The sequence below is a fragment of the Montipora foliosa genome, chromosome 7 (genome assembly GCF_036669935.1).
Source record: "Montipora foliosa isolate CH-2021 chromosome 7, ASM3666993v2, whole genome shotgun sequence".
In the NCBI taxonomy this organism is placed as follows: Eukaryota; Metazoa; Cnidaria; class Anthozoa; order Scleractinia; family Acroporidae; genus Montipora; species Montipora foliosa.
The window spans coordinates 37,087,538-37,103,472 of NC_090875.1; the positions used below are offsets into that span (position 1 = coordinate 37,087,538).

Here is a 15,935-nt window from a genome sequence, read left to right on the forward strand (position 1 = left end):
GAACATCAAATTTCCAAGGGCCAACTATCAGACCGATAGTTCCGAGACATAAACACTCTATTGTCTTTATTGTTCACCACTAAATTTTCTTCCGCGCGCCAGTTGAAAAACAGTCAAAACCCACTTAATGCAGATCAATCAAATATTTATTCATGCGTACAGGCTGTCACAAATGTCAATAATTCGCAGCGTACATTGGCTAAGGAATAGCGTACAACTGTCAACGTCAACTGTTTTTTCAGCGGACGACTATTATCCATCCGGGTATTTTCCTTGGACGGGCACTATGGGCTGATAGTGTCTCTCCGCGGACGAACACTATCGCGTCACGTGATCAATTTAAACCAATAAGAATCGGAGAAAATTTAGTGGTGAACTATAATGCAGAATATCCGGTCATGAGAAATCGCCGCAGTTTCTAGGCTATTATAATAGTCTTGCGGTGGACGCCTACGTTTCCCTACTAGTCATGACGAATCGAATATCATGGCCAAAAGAGGATGGAAAAGCACCAATAAATATCGTCTATAAGACAAAAGATTTTCAGAGAAAGTACGGCAATTAATTCAAAAGTTCTCAGCATAATGTTTCCGAATATTGTTTCTTTCCTTATATCAACTGAAACTCGTCATGTCACGCTAGTTAGCGGAGAGTTAATTTGACTATCAGTTCGTCATTCTATGTATTCTACATAATTTTTCTCCAAACAAACAAATCTAGAAACAGTAAAAATTGTCTATTCTATAAAGCAAAATGGAAAATGGTAACTGCATTGTAAAATGTCCCTTGGTAAATCATAGTGGAGGCTAAATATGGCTAAATATGCTCGGTGGCGATTTTATGACACAAAAGATAACACAAAAGCGCTCTCCGTTCATTGTTTAGTTTGTCACCGACATCAAGCTAATGAAATCGTTGAGCGTTGTTGGCAACCAATGATCAATGCTCTCTCTAAGCGTTCACGCATCGATGACGCACGATATCAACTGGAGCTAAATGTTTCGAGAACAATAGGCATTCCGCGCGGTTGTGGCTTCCCGTAGGTTATCATAGACTTTGATAAAAGCTGTGAAGATTTTGGGTTACCTTTTTTAACCTCTAGTTTCAATTATTGATACTCCCAAACATTCATAGACAGTTCTTGACGGAGCGCAATTTCATACAAGAGAGAAAAAATGCAAAATATGACGGTTTTTTTAATCATTGGCCGGTGGTAATCAGCTTTCGAACAACCCGTCCAAGAGGGAAAATTACAGCCATTTGTTCATTACTAATCTAGGTTATGTGCAAATACCAGCGATATTTTCGTATGCGGTCCCTTGTTATCTTTGCACATATATTTATGTATCCTGCTCCCTTTAAATTTATCATTCCATATGTTATAAAACTAAGCTTTTGTTTGATGCTTTCAGGCTGAGTTCTGTCTTCCTTTAATGAGATGCGTTGTCGAAAAAGGATTGAGCTAAATCACTCAGAGCTTACTACAGAAGCCATATAACAATATCCCGGAATGTGTGGGTATGAAAAATGCCACGAGCTACATAAAGTCACTTATTCTCTGGAATAGATATGCTGTCGTGAGCAAACTTACGTGCAGTTCGGCTGTCCACCTGCGTCCTCCGTATGGAAAGTATCGAAAGCAAGGACAAGTCGGTACTCCGGTAATCCAGGTGCCATAACCCAATAACAATATAAATCATTTGGATAGTCCTCTGGAAATCCAGGGCTTGTTATCTTACCCATTGTTTCGTGAAGATAGCCACGCATACAGCCTAAAATAGAATTAAAATCATAGCAAAAATATGAAGTGTCATACAGTGGGTGTCGTATGAAATAGGACCCGTTCGTCACTTAATAGCCTAATTAATTGTGACTTAGAAAAAGTAAGGAAAGGTTTCGAACTAAACAACGTTGCAGTAATGTTCATAAGAAGTACGTTTATTATTTTGTAAGCTTAAGTTCCCCCTCGGTCGGTTCCACACTTTGAACAACATCCGTGGTAGGTATCCAGCGTGTGCTTATTGGAAATCCCCGAATGTGACAGGTTCCCATTATTATTCGATGCTACGGCTCAACGCTCAAATTTTCCTATATTCTTATTGTTTTATATTGATTAAATGAAGTTATATTTTTCAACAGCGAAGAGTGAATACAAGACCTCGCCAAAAACACTATTGTTATAAAAGGAGAAATTATTCATTGTTCATGAGGTTTCGCTTACTAATTTCGAAATGGTGCAGACATCTTGGCGAAATTTTTCACCCACACTGATGCGTTGCTGAGGGTACTACGTCTGTAATCTTTTTGGCGATAACAGCCGAAAACGTGCTAGAGACTTAACTGGTTTTTGCAAATAATAATGATAATGATAGTGATAATGATAATGATAGTGATAGTGATAGTGATAGTGATAGTGATAGTGATAGTGATAGTGATAGTGATAGTGATAGTGATAGTGATAGTGATAGTGATAGTGATAGTGATAGTGATAGTGATAGTGATAGTGATAGTGATAGTGATAGTGATAATGATAATGATAAAGCACACAAATATGCGTAGGAATTGGAGATAAGTTTACCTCTTAGGTATCCAAATCCTTCACTTACTTTAGCTAGAAGACCAGAGGTAGAAGTTGAGGGAACGAAGATCAAAGAACACTTGAAGCGTACAATGATAGATAAGCTACAGGAGACGATAAAGGCAGAGAATTGGCATGGGCGGTTATTCACTTCGCGTTGGAATGATGAAGAACTTAGTCAAGATGCGTGTTTTGCATGGATGAAGGGTTAGTCATCGGCACCCACCCATACAGTAGCAGGTATGATCGAACTCTATGAACAACTCTTGCCAACTAAAGTGTATACAACACAGAAGACCAGAACAACCCAGGGAGAAGTAAGCTGTAGGCTGTGTGGTAAAGAAGCAGAGACACTTCCACACATTTTGTCAGGATGTTCTACACTTGCTTAATCAAAGTATTTGGACCGACACAATGCTGCTCTGAAGATATTATTCTTCAAGTTGGTGGAAAGTTTCCCTCCTTGGTACTCACCTGTGAAATCAAAACCTATCTATGAGTCGGATGGAGGGAAATCTTTTTGGGATGTGGCGGTATATGCAGAACACACATTTGTTAGAGCTAATTGGCCGTTTCGAAATTCAGCAGGGAACTGGGGCGAGTTTCAAATTTTAACTAATCGATAAACTGACACTACCACATGAAAGATCATGTTGAGATTGGTCATTTGGCCAAGTATGGTGCTTTTAGGGTGAACAGAGACCAAGTTATGGACATTGAAACATGGTTCAAAATCCATACAGACGTCTCTAATTTTGATACAGCGTCCCCCAAAACCATATAAACTCTTAATTTTTTTTTATGATTTCTGTGATACTCTTTAAAATGGGCAAACATAGCGATTTTCATCGCAGCTTTTTCAAATTGTAGGTACATGACGGGATTTTCCAGTTGTCACTAAACTGATTAAAAAAATTAAAAAAAAAAAAAAGAGTTTATATGGTTTTGGGGGACGCTTTGTCAAAATTAGAGACGTTTGTATGAATTTTGAACCGTATTTTAAGGTTCATAACTTGGTCTCCGTTCACCCATAAGGCATCATACTTGGTCAAATGACCAATTTTAACATCTTTCATGTGGTGGTGTAAGTTCATCGATTAGTTAAAATTTGAAACTCGCCCCAGTTCCCTGCTGAATTTCGGAACGGACAATAGAGTTGACGTACGTTGGTGGACCACAAGGCAAAGCAAGTCTGGGCAGTAGAAATGAGCTCCCCCTGGATTGATAACCGTGCAAAGAAAGTTGAAGAAAGTGCAATAAAATATGGACCATTACTTTTCGAATCAACAAACGTTTTAAAACAGATTTCACGATTAAAGTTAACGTTAAAAAACAATGACGTTTTGACCGTTCGACGGTCATTTTCAAGTTGAAAAGTAAAATGTTTCTATGCGCTTAAATATATACAATCGATTATAAAAATGCTAATGAGATACTAAAACTCTTAATATGTACATAGAAATAATACAAGCAAATTGCGGCATGAATGATAAAGAAAAACGCTAAGGTGATACAAATAATATAAAAGTGAAATAATTAAGTAAATAGCTTCGCGCGGATTGAGTCACTCTGTTCAGTTTTGGTTTAAGTTTACGAATAAAAAGCATTTCAAAAATCAAGCAGTCGAGTTTTCTCTGACACTTCTTCAAAATCTCGAAATTACTTCCGATGGTCTCCGGATCCCTTCCGTGCTCATCCTTTACGTTGGTAGCCGATTGTTGATCGCTTATGTTCCTCCACACTTTGATGTAGGTTTCGGCTCATGAAGCCGACATAGTCTGCATCACACAGACCACACTTGTAATAATAAACAACGTTTTATTGATTCACAATTGGAGGTTTATGTTCCTTTGGTTTGAATTGTCCTTTGATCTTCTGACTTGTGTAAACAGGTTGAACAACGGCATCAATCTTTCGACTGAGATCGCCGAGTTGGTGTCTTACAGCATTTGCCGATTTCTGATGGTGTTCTCTACGAGGGTTTAAACCAAAACTGAACAAACAGAGTGACTCCGCGCGAAGCTATTTACTTAAATATTTCACTTTTATATTATTTCTATCCCCTTAGCGTTTTTCTTTATCATTCATGACGCAATTTTCTTGTATTGTTTCTATGTACATATTTAGAGTTTTAGTCAGTTTCTCATTAGCATTTTTATAATCGATTGTAGATATTTTTAAAGCGCATACAAACATTTTACTTTTCAACTTTAAAATGTTCGTCGAACGGTCGAAACGTCGTTGTTTTTTAACGCTAACTTTTATCGTGAAACCATTACTGTTGGAATTAAAACTTAAGCACCCTGGTTATGAGGTACAGCAATGTAACATCATCATCTACGCATTGGGAGGATGGTCGAAGGACGGAGAAGAAACTATGAAGAAGTATGTTGGTGCCCGATCGATGTGTTTTGGAGCAGATACTCGCTGCATATAGCCCGTTATTTCAAAGCAACTGTTTTATAAGTTGGAACATTTTACCTGTTTGATGATGAAAAATGAACTTTTTTGCTTTTAATTTATTGTATATATTGTATACTTTTTTTGAATTTTTCTGAAGACAGTTATTTTATTGGATCACTTGTTTAGATAAATTGTTTTGTAACTAGTTTCACTTCCTTTTAGGTTTTATAGGTTACGCTGTGCGCCCTATTCTCGGTTTTCACATGACGTCACGACCGCCATGTTGGTGCCCAAAACAAAGAAAAGCGGCCATGTTGGTGCCCCGACCAAATCCTCCGGGAATTTAACTCTATTATTATGCAAACGCTTCCTTTTGTTTTCGTTGAAAAACATGGCTGTTGATCACGTGAGTGAAAACCAGCAATATATGCCATAGATTTTTTGCATCTATACGTTTTGATACTGCTATAATAACAATAATAATAATAATAATAATAATAATAATAATAATAATAATAATAATACCAAGGCTTCCTAGCAGCATGATCGTCATTAGCTTATTTTAAATTTACTTTCAGAAAACTGTCATGTTAATATTACTTTACCTGGTTGGACTGTCACGGACTCGCTCTTCACTCCAACGCCAACGGCAGTTTCCCCTGCAACCCTGACCTCATAGATAGCATTGTAATTAAAATTGTCGCTGATAATGACTTGCAAGGTGGATGGTCCAACTGTCACCATTGAATACTTTCCATCGCCTAAGAGGCTGCGATAAAAAACCTTGTACCCTCTTAGCACTCCGTTCACACTATCATTCGCGATGTGAGACCAAGATACGTTTATAGTGTTCGAATCAGGACTTAGTGCCGTCACGTTACCGGGCGGCTCGCTTGGCACTGAAAAGTAACAAAAGTAATTACAGTGTATTATATGGATTTAGCCAAGCCTAAAAGCGGAGCTCCCGGGCTGTTTTTCAAATTGTCCGCGTTTTGGTGTTTCCGGGAATTGCCCAATTAAATTATTTTCTTTGCTTCCTTCTTAACAAAAATTTATTGCCCAACTAGTATCGCATGAGTTTTAAATCAAAACAAGCAAATCTTCAGCAAAAGAAGGAAAAGGAAAAAAGCCATTTCAGACTGAGTCCAACGTCAAAAGCTGCAAAAGCCAGCGAATAGGAATCAAGCTAAAATTAGAAATCACAGAAAAACTAGCTCGTGATGTAACTGATCGGCGTCAGGAAATTTTCTCAGTTCAAGGTCAAAATAGAGTTTTATTGGCGACTTTATTCCACAAGATCCTTTACATTTTGATGTATTTCATTGAAAGACGCCAGCTCTGCTTGGAACAAGAATCGGCAAAATACGGCAACCAAGAAAGGACGAACTTCAAACAAGAACTCCAACAAATTACCTCTACGTGCTTGAAATAAACTTCTTTTCTCCTTAATTTTACGAAAACTAATTGCCATTGCGTATAACATAAGGGCAAAATTTCCTTGTCACTGTCATGGCACAAAAAGAAACAGTTACGGTGTAGGCAAACGGAGTAAAAAACACTTGTTCGCTCGCATTTTAGAGCAAAACAAACAAACAAATCAACTATTTCTTTATGTCCAAGAAAAGAGTTTGTGGAGTAACTTCATCCACCAAGTTTGAACTATTACTGATATACTGTTTTTTCGTTCTCGTTCTCTTTCTCTCTTCTTTCGTTTCTGTTCTGTCATAGTTCATCCAGGAATCATGCGACCTTACCAAATTAAAAATCTTCTGGAGATATGCCAAAAAGCAGCTCTAAACAAACTAAAAATTAACACTCAGCTTTAAGTTTATATCCCTCTGATGCTTCCTCCGATGCTTGACTTGAACATGAATGTCCAATATCAAAGATGTACGCTTTAAACTAGCTGGAGTGTCAGCTGGATGGCCTCGGTATGGTCAGGTGATTGATTGGCATACATGGATGGGTGGATGGACGTACGGTCGTACGGTAGTACGGTGACCAAAACCAACATTTCTCGCACAGATGGGTTGCCATATTTTCTTACCCATGGTGCTCCGCGCGCGCCGATCCACCCCTCCATGTTTGCCAATGTGACCAGTATCACGTGCTCAAGTCTAGAGATCAGCGAGGAGGCCACAAAAGCTCTTGACAGTCGACGCTTTTCGTGTTCAGGTAGAAAATGGTTTGGAATTTTTTTCCTCAAATTTTCGCCGGTTTCAATTCAGGTTTGACATAATAAAGCTGACAGGACACATCGGTGGCTAGGTATTTATTCAAGTCAAGCATTGGAGGGATATAAACTTAAAACTGAGTGTTTATTTTTAAATCTTTAGAGCTGCTTTTTGCTCTGTAATGCAATTTTTGGCCTAAGTCTTATCTTAAGGAGATTTTTAATTTTGAATCTGATAAGGTTGCATGATGCCTGTACGGCCTATGACAAAAGTGTAGAAACGAAAGAAGAGAGAAAGAGAACGAGAACGACAAAACGGTACACCAGTAATAGCTTAAACTTGGTGGAAGACGTTACTCCACAAATTCTTTTCTTGGACACTAAACCGTTTGTTACTTTTACGTATGAGTTATTTTAAGTGGATGCTTATTTTTAAAAGGTGGTTTAATCCTTTTTTCATTTGTTCAGGAGTGAAACTCGACTTTTTATTCTCAACTGAAATTAAGTAAGAATCATCTGTTCTCTTATTGGACATAACGAAATAATCGATTTGTTTGTTTGTTTGGCTTTAAAATGCGAGAGAACAAGAGTTTTTTTACTCCGTTTGCTTAACTGTTTTCTATGTGCCTCGACAGTGACAAGAAAATTTTGCCCTTATGTTACAAACACGTCATCAATCGCAATGAGCTCTCGTAAAAGGGAGGAGAAATATCGCTAGCTTGTGTTTAATAAGTTTGCCGATCCTGGTTACAAGCCAAGCTGGCGTGTTTCAATGAAATACATTAAAATGTAAATGATCACGTTCTCAGAGATAAAGTAGGATAAAGTACATCAATAGAACACTTTTTTTGACCTTGAACCGACGAAGACGAATGAAAGCTGATAAAGGTAATATTTTATGACCAATATTTACCTCCCTCTACGGTCCTGACAGTGAATATCTGACTTCCTTTGAAATGGAATGCTCCGCTCTTCAAGTGAACTGTTACAGCCAGGACCTGTAAACTGTATTCAGTTTGTGCTCTAAGTCGCAGTACCTCTAACTGCATCCGTGTTCCATTATAATTAGCTATTGCCACAGTCGGTCCAGCATCGTTATTAGTTGGTGTACATACAACAGCATAAAAGGCAAGAATATAAGGATGATCGGGAACATAGTAAGCCCAAGAGACGTTCATGCTTGAATGTTTTACGCTCAAGATGCTGATGTTCCAGTCGTTGACTACTGGAGCTAAAAGAAATAGGAGAAAATGGTTATTGCATAAATGATGTTAAAAACTCGGATTACTGAATAGCCCTACGAAGCTTAAGCCTTAACCCTTACACGTCCCAGCAAAATCATATCCTCGCTGCGATGCAATGAAGGGTATGTCGTGAAAATGAGTTTAATTTGCATGTCAATGAAATTTTACTTTCATATGAAAGGATCAGCACTAAGACTCGCTTTGAGAAAGAGGCAAAGGTAATTCGGAAATGGCCTAATGCTTCTTGTTGGTTATGACGTTGTAACCTCCGCCATCTACGGATTCCGACGCCATCTTGGATTTTGAGATTTTTGTTAGAAGGAACGAAAACTGATAAAACATGTATTCAACATCACTATGGATGAAAAAAAAAAAGATTTCTTTTTGTTTTAAATAGAAATATGAAATAATGTCTTTGGATTGGTCCAGGAAAAGTTTCGCGGCTCAAACGGAACACGTTAGCGGTAACCTTTAAAGTACCTATAGGCCGTAAACATCGGACCCTGAATTATGAAGCAAACGATTTGGACAAATTGGGTAACTGTATACATTTGCTGACTGTCGATTACAATAAACACTGAACTGAATATTCACGACCACCATTCGATTCCGTCCCCGTGTCATTATTACAGGTACCCTGGAGACGAATCTTGCCCCTTCATATTTTTTTGCCTTTTCAACTAAAAAGGACAAGTTTGACGGTATAGTTGACTGTTATACTATCGACTACAGTTAAAACTTCGAGTAAAGAAAAGATATATCTCCCGACGTTGACTGGTACAATGGAGAACAATCTCTTATGATTATTTTGTCACTTCAATCAATACACGATTGAAAACACATTGGCTACGATCGAGTAAGCCTTGAGAAAGGCTGGAGACATTCTATATTAGTATTTCTATATCTGTTACGTTGAATGTGTAGGAAACCCACCTCTCCATCAAGTCACATATGTCATATGTGTCAGCGATCGAGGTATTATTTTCCTTACCATTTATCATTGATTCATTGATAACCAGGTATTGAGCTTGAAATCCCTGCCAGGACTCAGTGTAACGAGTGGATTTGTAATCGATGTGAAACTTCTGCGCCAGAAAAAAGAAGGTGTCTCTCTGGCCACACAAGAGTTCGGGTCTTACACCACTGTCATCGCTAACAGAAACATAGAAGTTTCTGAAAAGAAAAGAAAAAAAAAAAGACATACATCATTTGATGTAATATATCAAATAGGTGTGTCTAATATATCTTATCAATCGAAACTAAAACCAAGAAAAAGACGGAGAAATAAAATCGTAGAAATCAATGTAATGAAAACAAGATATCCAAATGATTTCCTTTGTTTCAACTTCACGAATTATTGATGTCTTTAATAAGAAGTATTCTAACTTTGATTTCAGTTGCTTCGTTTTGCCGCGTACCATGCAATCGGAAGGACTTATAAAACAACATAAACAACGAGATTTCTACTATTAACGATTCATTGTTTCTTTCTCGTGCTTCATAGAGCTTTGATGCACGCAGAAAGTTTGGACAGCACCAAAGGAGCGTACGAGTTGCTCAAGGCACAGCCGAGAGCAACTCTAGCTTCTGGAGTATTCCCAAATGTTCTCAAGTACATTATATGTCAACCATGCTCAGCTAAAAGTATGAATGAATTCTCCTATAACTGTATGGCGAAGTGAAGTTGACTTTTCTTACGTCATGATGCACGCTTACGTATACTGAGTTCACTAGATATAACATACTCGCATTTGTAGGACAGTGGAATATTGAAAAGTGGAAAGGAGAGTAAAACGCTTTTGTCTTCGTCACCAGGGTCAATGTCCCAAGTGCAGTCTGAATATTCGATTCTTTTAGGAAATCCAGGACTTTGAATAACACCTGAAGTGTTGTGTACTGCTGATCCACATTCTGAGGGGAAAAAAAAATGAACTGATTTTAGAGAACATCCATACACCTGATTAATATAAGATAAGATATTTAAAGGACTGGTAATGTGTATGCACGACCGGAACGTTCAACTGTAGAGCTTTTAACCAATAAGCCTCTTTCGATTTAACAATTACTCTACGAGCGCGCGTTGGATATATGTAAACAATAGTCTCCGTTTGACGCGAAAATATGTTCTGATATTTGTCCGAGGACATTAGGGCCATTTATACGGGAGAAAATAAGAGGCGTCTTTTCAATTCGCAACCTTTTGAATGAAAAGTACAAGAAGGTAACTATGAATTAACAGTTATTCGTCGAGGGCGTGCTATATTTATAATGATAATTAACCAAATAAGACGCGAACCATTTATACGAGATGTTCGCGTCTTATGTAGGACGCGAACGTATAAATGGTACAGTTCGCGTCCTATTTAAGACACTTTAACTAAGACGCGTATTATTTTCTCCCGTATAAATGGACCCTATTATCTGTTCCGAGAAGCGAACACTTTTCTGAGAGCGTAGCTTGAGGAAAAGTTTGAGCTTTGAGGTCGGTCACGTGACGCGTTTAGACCATGCTGGGGAATAACCCTGCGATGGACTAGCATCCCATCCAGAGGGGAGTAGAAATACCCCTAGTCGCTTCATGCTACATGGAAACCTGAGATAAGCGTTGGCCTGATGATACAGAAACATAACCATAAATGTACATAAAATATACATAAACGTTAACTAAACTCTGCACCGATACACTGATTATATTTTCGTTGTTCAATAGGTTTTACGTGTTGCCGAGAAATGACTTACTTGTCTTGATATAGGTTTCCCTCTTGTCACTTCCTTCTCCTTTAGCCGTGAAGGCTTTAACCCACACTGTATAATACGTATTGGGCTGAAGTCCAGTAATTGTCATCTCTAGTACGTCAGGGCCAACAGTTATATTGCTGACAGACTCGCCGTAATAGTACTTGTAAGCGAAGGTGTAATATATTCGATATCCTTTCAGATTACCACGAACATACTTTGGTGAAAGCCTTCCCCATCTGAGCCTAATCGTGTTGTAATTAATGGCACGATAATCATGGATGTAAGGGCTTCTGGATGGCACTTAAAGACAATAAAACAAAATTTAATCAAAGTAATTGAACCAATCTAGGGTAAGGGGGCACGCCCCCCCCCCCCCCCCCCCCCCCGTGCCAGAGGAAACTATGCGCCCTGGGAAAGTCCAAAACCACAAGTCATTGTGAAGGTTATTCCAGTGGAAAGGGGAATGAGTGGATACATACATACAGATATTAAGCCTGTGTTTTAAATATGCATCATTTACTGCTTTTTTTTCACCCTTGCTTACCACAGAGTCTCCAGTAGCTCAGTGGTTACAGCGTATGGCTAGATCACGGAGGAGAGTAGGTTCGAATCCCATCAAGTGTTAATTAAAGGACCTACCCAAATACATGGACTATTAATTGAACAAAGAATGCCTATCGCTTGTTGTTCACCTATAATTTATTTTAATCTTTGTGTCTTAATATATCAATCAGTTTTACCTCCTTCTTCAGTTTGTACTTGAATCCAGCCAGTATTACCACGTTTACTTTCGTCAGTTAAAATGGCGACCAAAATCAAGCTGTAGTTGGTAAAAGGTTCCAATCTTGAGATATTCACCTGAGTTTTGTCTGCGGGCAACCAGAGTGCGCCGTAATAACCTCGCGCAGAAATACTGTTGTATAGGATGAGATATTTCTGAACGGAGGAAACGCCGAGAAAACTACTCGGAGGTGGCGTCCATGATAGATCGATAGATGAGTAGCTGGCATTGGCTTGAATCTCAGTCCAAAAGTCTAACGTCTCCCCTGATAAAAACAAAGTAAGGTAAATAAAAACATGAAAACTAAGTTAATTTATTATTACTTTTTTATTTATTCTTTTTTTACGAAATTAACCCTTAGGTGCACATTCCTTTAGCTTCCTTTCCAGGAGTCCAGTGTCAGAATCCAAACGTGCCATATTTCACATTTCAGGCCCCGACCACACTAAAGCGTTTTAAAAGTATCCGTTTTCGTCTCAACGAAAACGAAGCAAAATATTTTCGCCTACACGAGCGTTTCCTGTTTGTTTTCACCCGGCCGCACTAATGCACTTTTGTATAACAACACAAACTTTTTTGAAACGTTTTCGCCTATCGTCCAGACTAAAATGCCCGAAAACGCTGATGAAAACGACAGCATATGAAGCTTTTCTCGGTAAAGTTTTTAAAAACCTCCGTTTCCACCTATCCACTCTGGAAACGGAGCATTTTCAAAACGATGCGTTTTCAAAAGCCTACATTTTTGAAACCGTTTTCGAGAAGCTTCCATTTTTATCAGCGTTTTGGGTTATTCAAGTATTGTGGACAATAAGAGAAAACGCATCAAAAAGTATGCATTTTCATACAAAAATGCATAAGTGTGGTCGGAGCTTCAGACAACGACAATTTGCCGTCAGACAGTGTATGCTACACCAAACCCTTGCGGTCACGTCAGTTTGCTCTCCCTTCCCACATCGCAAATTGTGAAAAAGTGTGATATCAAGTATACAACTAATTGCAACTTCCATCTGGGACACGGTGGGATATCATGTTTAACAATATATCTCTAACTACAGCGAAAGAGAGCCATAATGATGGTGCAGTTCAGTATAGGTTTTACGTGTACGTACCAGTTATGGTGGTGATATTTCGGTGTTCGGCTTTGTAATGCCCCAAGACTCTTGAGTTGTTCAATTGAGGATCATATCTATAGTCTTTGAAACCATCTGCACGAATATTCATGGTCTCCGCTTCAATCAGCATCGTCTCGTTTGTTAATTGTCCGCAGACTTCCAAAAGAAATCGCTCCTTATCGTCATAATAGTGATAATCAGCATCACCCTTACCCGCTGTTACCGGGACAGAAATACGAACACCTCCACTAACGTATAGACAAAGGAAAAGAAACAAAAAATAGAAGGATGACAGAAAAGTCGTTAGTACGTAATGTTTTAGAGTCTAAGAGCAGGCAGGGAAAAAATACGGATTCTAGACAACAAAAAACTGTAAGGAAGCTTAAAATAAAAGTGATGAGATTCTTGTGGCTGGACACCTGCTAAGGGTCGAGCGCTGTCCCTTCAACTCAGCCTTGGTAATATAACGATGATTGACCTATTTAAGACATTATCAGGATAAACATTCCTGTGTAGTTATAAATTTTATTGGCAAAAACCGACTATGTGTTGTTAAAACTCCTGTCAATGAGGGTTTTGACCAGCGCTATTTTTTCAAGGAAGTGTAAAACTCTTGCGACTATCGAGACTCAGCTCTTGCCTGAAGACGTATTTTATGACCGGCGTGATGCCTGGGGTGGGAGGGGAGGGGGGAAGTCCAATATAAAAAGGACAGGGGTGCTCGTCTGAAATTTTAAAAGGAACCCCTAAGAGGTACAGAGATCCTGTTTCGTGGGTGTGTCTTGACGTTTTCCCCTAAAAAGGTGCTGTTCTAAAGCAACAGATATTACAATGCAACGCGCCTTACCGTGGCCACCCAACAAACTTTCACATTTGACAACTAAGTGTAAATCATCGTCAACTCAACAACCCATGCAACGGTGTTCAACTTACAACTGTGCGAACTTTGCAAGGAGGCGTGACTGTCAATCAAATTCACACATCCTAATTGGCGGAAAATTTGTAAAAAAAAACTTTGTTAGGTGCCCACGGTGTGGCACGTCGCAGTGTAACTTACACTGACGTTTTTCGGCTCAATACCCTAAAAGAAACCGCGAAAGCTCCTTCTGTGGACCCTTTGAGGCTGAAAACCCCGAGAGGTGCCAAACCCGCTTTTTAAATCCCTAAAAGGCACGACGACCATAGGGAGAGTCCCCTCGTGGGGTTAATGGTGTTGTCAAGGGAATCCCCTTTAGCCACTGTTCTAGAATACTACAAAAATTCTTAAGTTACTGTTCCACCGTCGTCATGTGGAAGACAAATTCTTCATTTTCTCTCAGAACAGCTGGATGTTAACTTTTTCTTTATTAATTATTCCATTAACATTCAACAGCCAAACAATCATTTCAAGAACCTGTCACATACACAGCGGATATGTGAAATAAATGATTATTTGGGCATTTTACAGTTCAGGTGCATCTTCAAAATGGATCCATGATATCGTTGGTCTTACCGCATTTTAGTTTTCCTATCTAGTTAGACTCTTGATAACTAATTACTCGTCCTCCTACGTGAATGTACGGCTATGCATTTATTTGGTTTACGGTTCAGCCCTCGACGGAAATTGTCTCATTGGGATGTTGTACTGAGCCGCTCAGCATGAATATCTGTTTGGTATGTCCTTATTTACCTGCAATAGTCGTCGTATCTACGACCGAGAGACAACTCAGCAAATGTCAACCATATCATCGATGTTTCAGATTGAGGGTTGATGTTCCAATGGCAGCGAGATTCTTGGTACTGTACATAATAGAAATTATGACTGAATGGCTTGTCAGCGCTGGAGAAGTAGTTGCTATCTTCTGTAAGGTAGCCCCCACATACTGTGAAAACAAGGAGAACAACGGTACCTCTATCAATACGGATTAAAAGGATCCACAAGGTTACGTTTGTACTAGAACGTAATACTACCTTGAGAAAGAAAAAACTCAAGGTTGATGATATGGACTGACTTCCTAGGATTGTAGTAATAAAATGTTTATTCTCTTGTGGAAAATTGAGAAAATTCTAGTTGAGCATACCTCCATTCGACATGGCTTTCCATTCATGTGCCTTTCTTTCCCTTTCTTTTTCCTTCGCAGAAGATTACAAAGGGAGATTGATTTCTACCGAGGCTGAATATCTGGGTTAACCCGGCCTCGGAAAGGGGGAGGGGGTTTGGGGTTCTGCTCGAACGTTTATTTACAAATGCTGTTTCACTCAACTGGGACAATTTCATAATTATTTCTCCAATGTTCTTGATGTTCCCATGGCATACATCGTTGTTCTTAATTCGATTTGTGCGGGTTTTAAACTTCAGTCAGTCAGCCAGTCACTCAATAACTGAGTCAACACCCATCGACGTAATTTTGAGTTTGGCTCTAATTTTCTTGCTGTCGTTACGTCTTTACAATGCTATGTAAGTTGGTGTGTTTGTTTGCTTGCTTGTTTATGGCCCGTCACGCAATCTTTTTTCCCCGACGTTCGTTGCAGAAGAAAGAATGGGCGGTAACGAGCCATAATAACATTTTCACCGGAGGCTAAACTTTAACAGTTTTAGGAGAATTTAATAGAGTGTTTTTACATAACGTCATTAACTTGTAAAATCAAAGCTGCCAAGTTTTCTAATTTTTTTATCGACACCAGGTTTAAAAAAATTACTTCGAAGTAAATGTTTTTAGAATGAAGGGGTAGTTTCTAAAGAAACTGTGGTGCTGCGTCGGTGGGGAAGTAGTATACAAAAATTTGGTTTTATCAACGGAGTTGATAATGTAAATTGGCCACCGTACAGAGATTCTAAAAGCTGACGTTTCGAGCGTTAGCCCTTCGTCAGAGCGAATACGCTTTGACGAAGGGCTAACGCTCGAAACGTCAGCTTTTAGAATCT

The 15,935-nt window shown here is 38.9% G+C and overlaps 1 protein-coding gene across 2 annotated transcripts in view; it reads right to left on the reverse strand.

The window, feature by feature from the left end:
• The window catches only part of LOC138009456 (uncharacterized), an 87,540-nt gene that overhangs the window by 29,521 nt on the left and 42,084 nt on the right, over window positions 1–15,935 (reverse strand). For both annotated transcript variants that reach the window (XM_068856480.1, XM_068856479.1), the window contains exons 16-24: window positions 14,700–14,892; window positions 13,028–13,278; window positions 11,878–12,183; window positions 11,138–11,437; window positions 10,144–10,309; window positions 9,390–9,571; window positions 8,068–8,385; window positions 5,587–5,880; window positions 1,592–1,772 (exon numbers count right to left, since the gene is read on the reverse strand). In XM_068856480.1, the coding sequence (XP_068712581.1) occupies window positions 1,592–1,772; window positions 5,587–5,880; window positions 8,068–8,385; window positions 9,390–9,571; window positions 10,144–10,309; window positions 11,138–11,437; window positions 11,878–12,183; window positions 13,028–13,278; window positions 14,700–14,892 (2,191 nt within the window). The remainder of the gene's footprint in view (window positions 1–1,591; window positions 1,773–5,586; window positions 5,881–8,067; window positions 8,386–9,389; window positions 9,572–10,143; window positions 10,310–11,137; window positions 11,438–11,877; window positions 12,184–13,027; window positions 13,279–14,699; window positions 14,893–15,935) is intronic.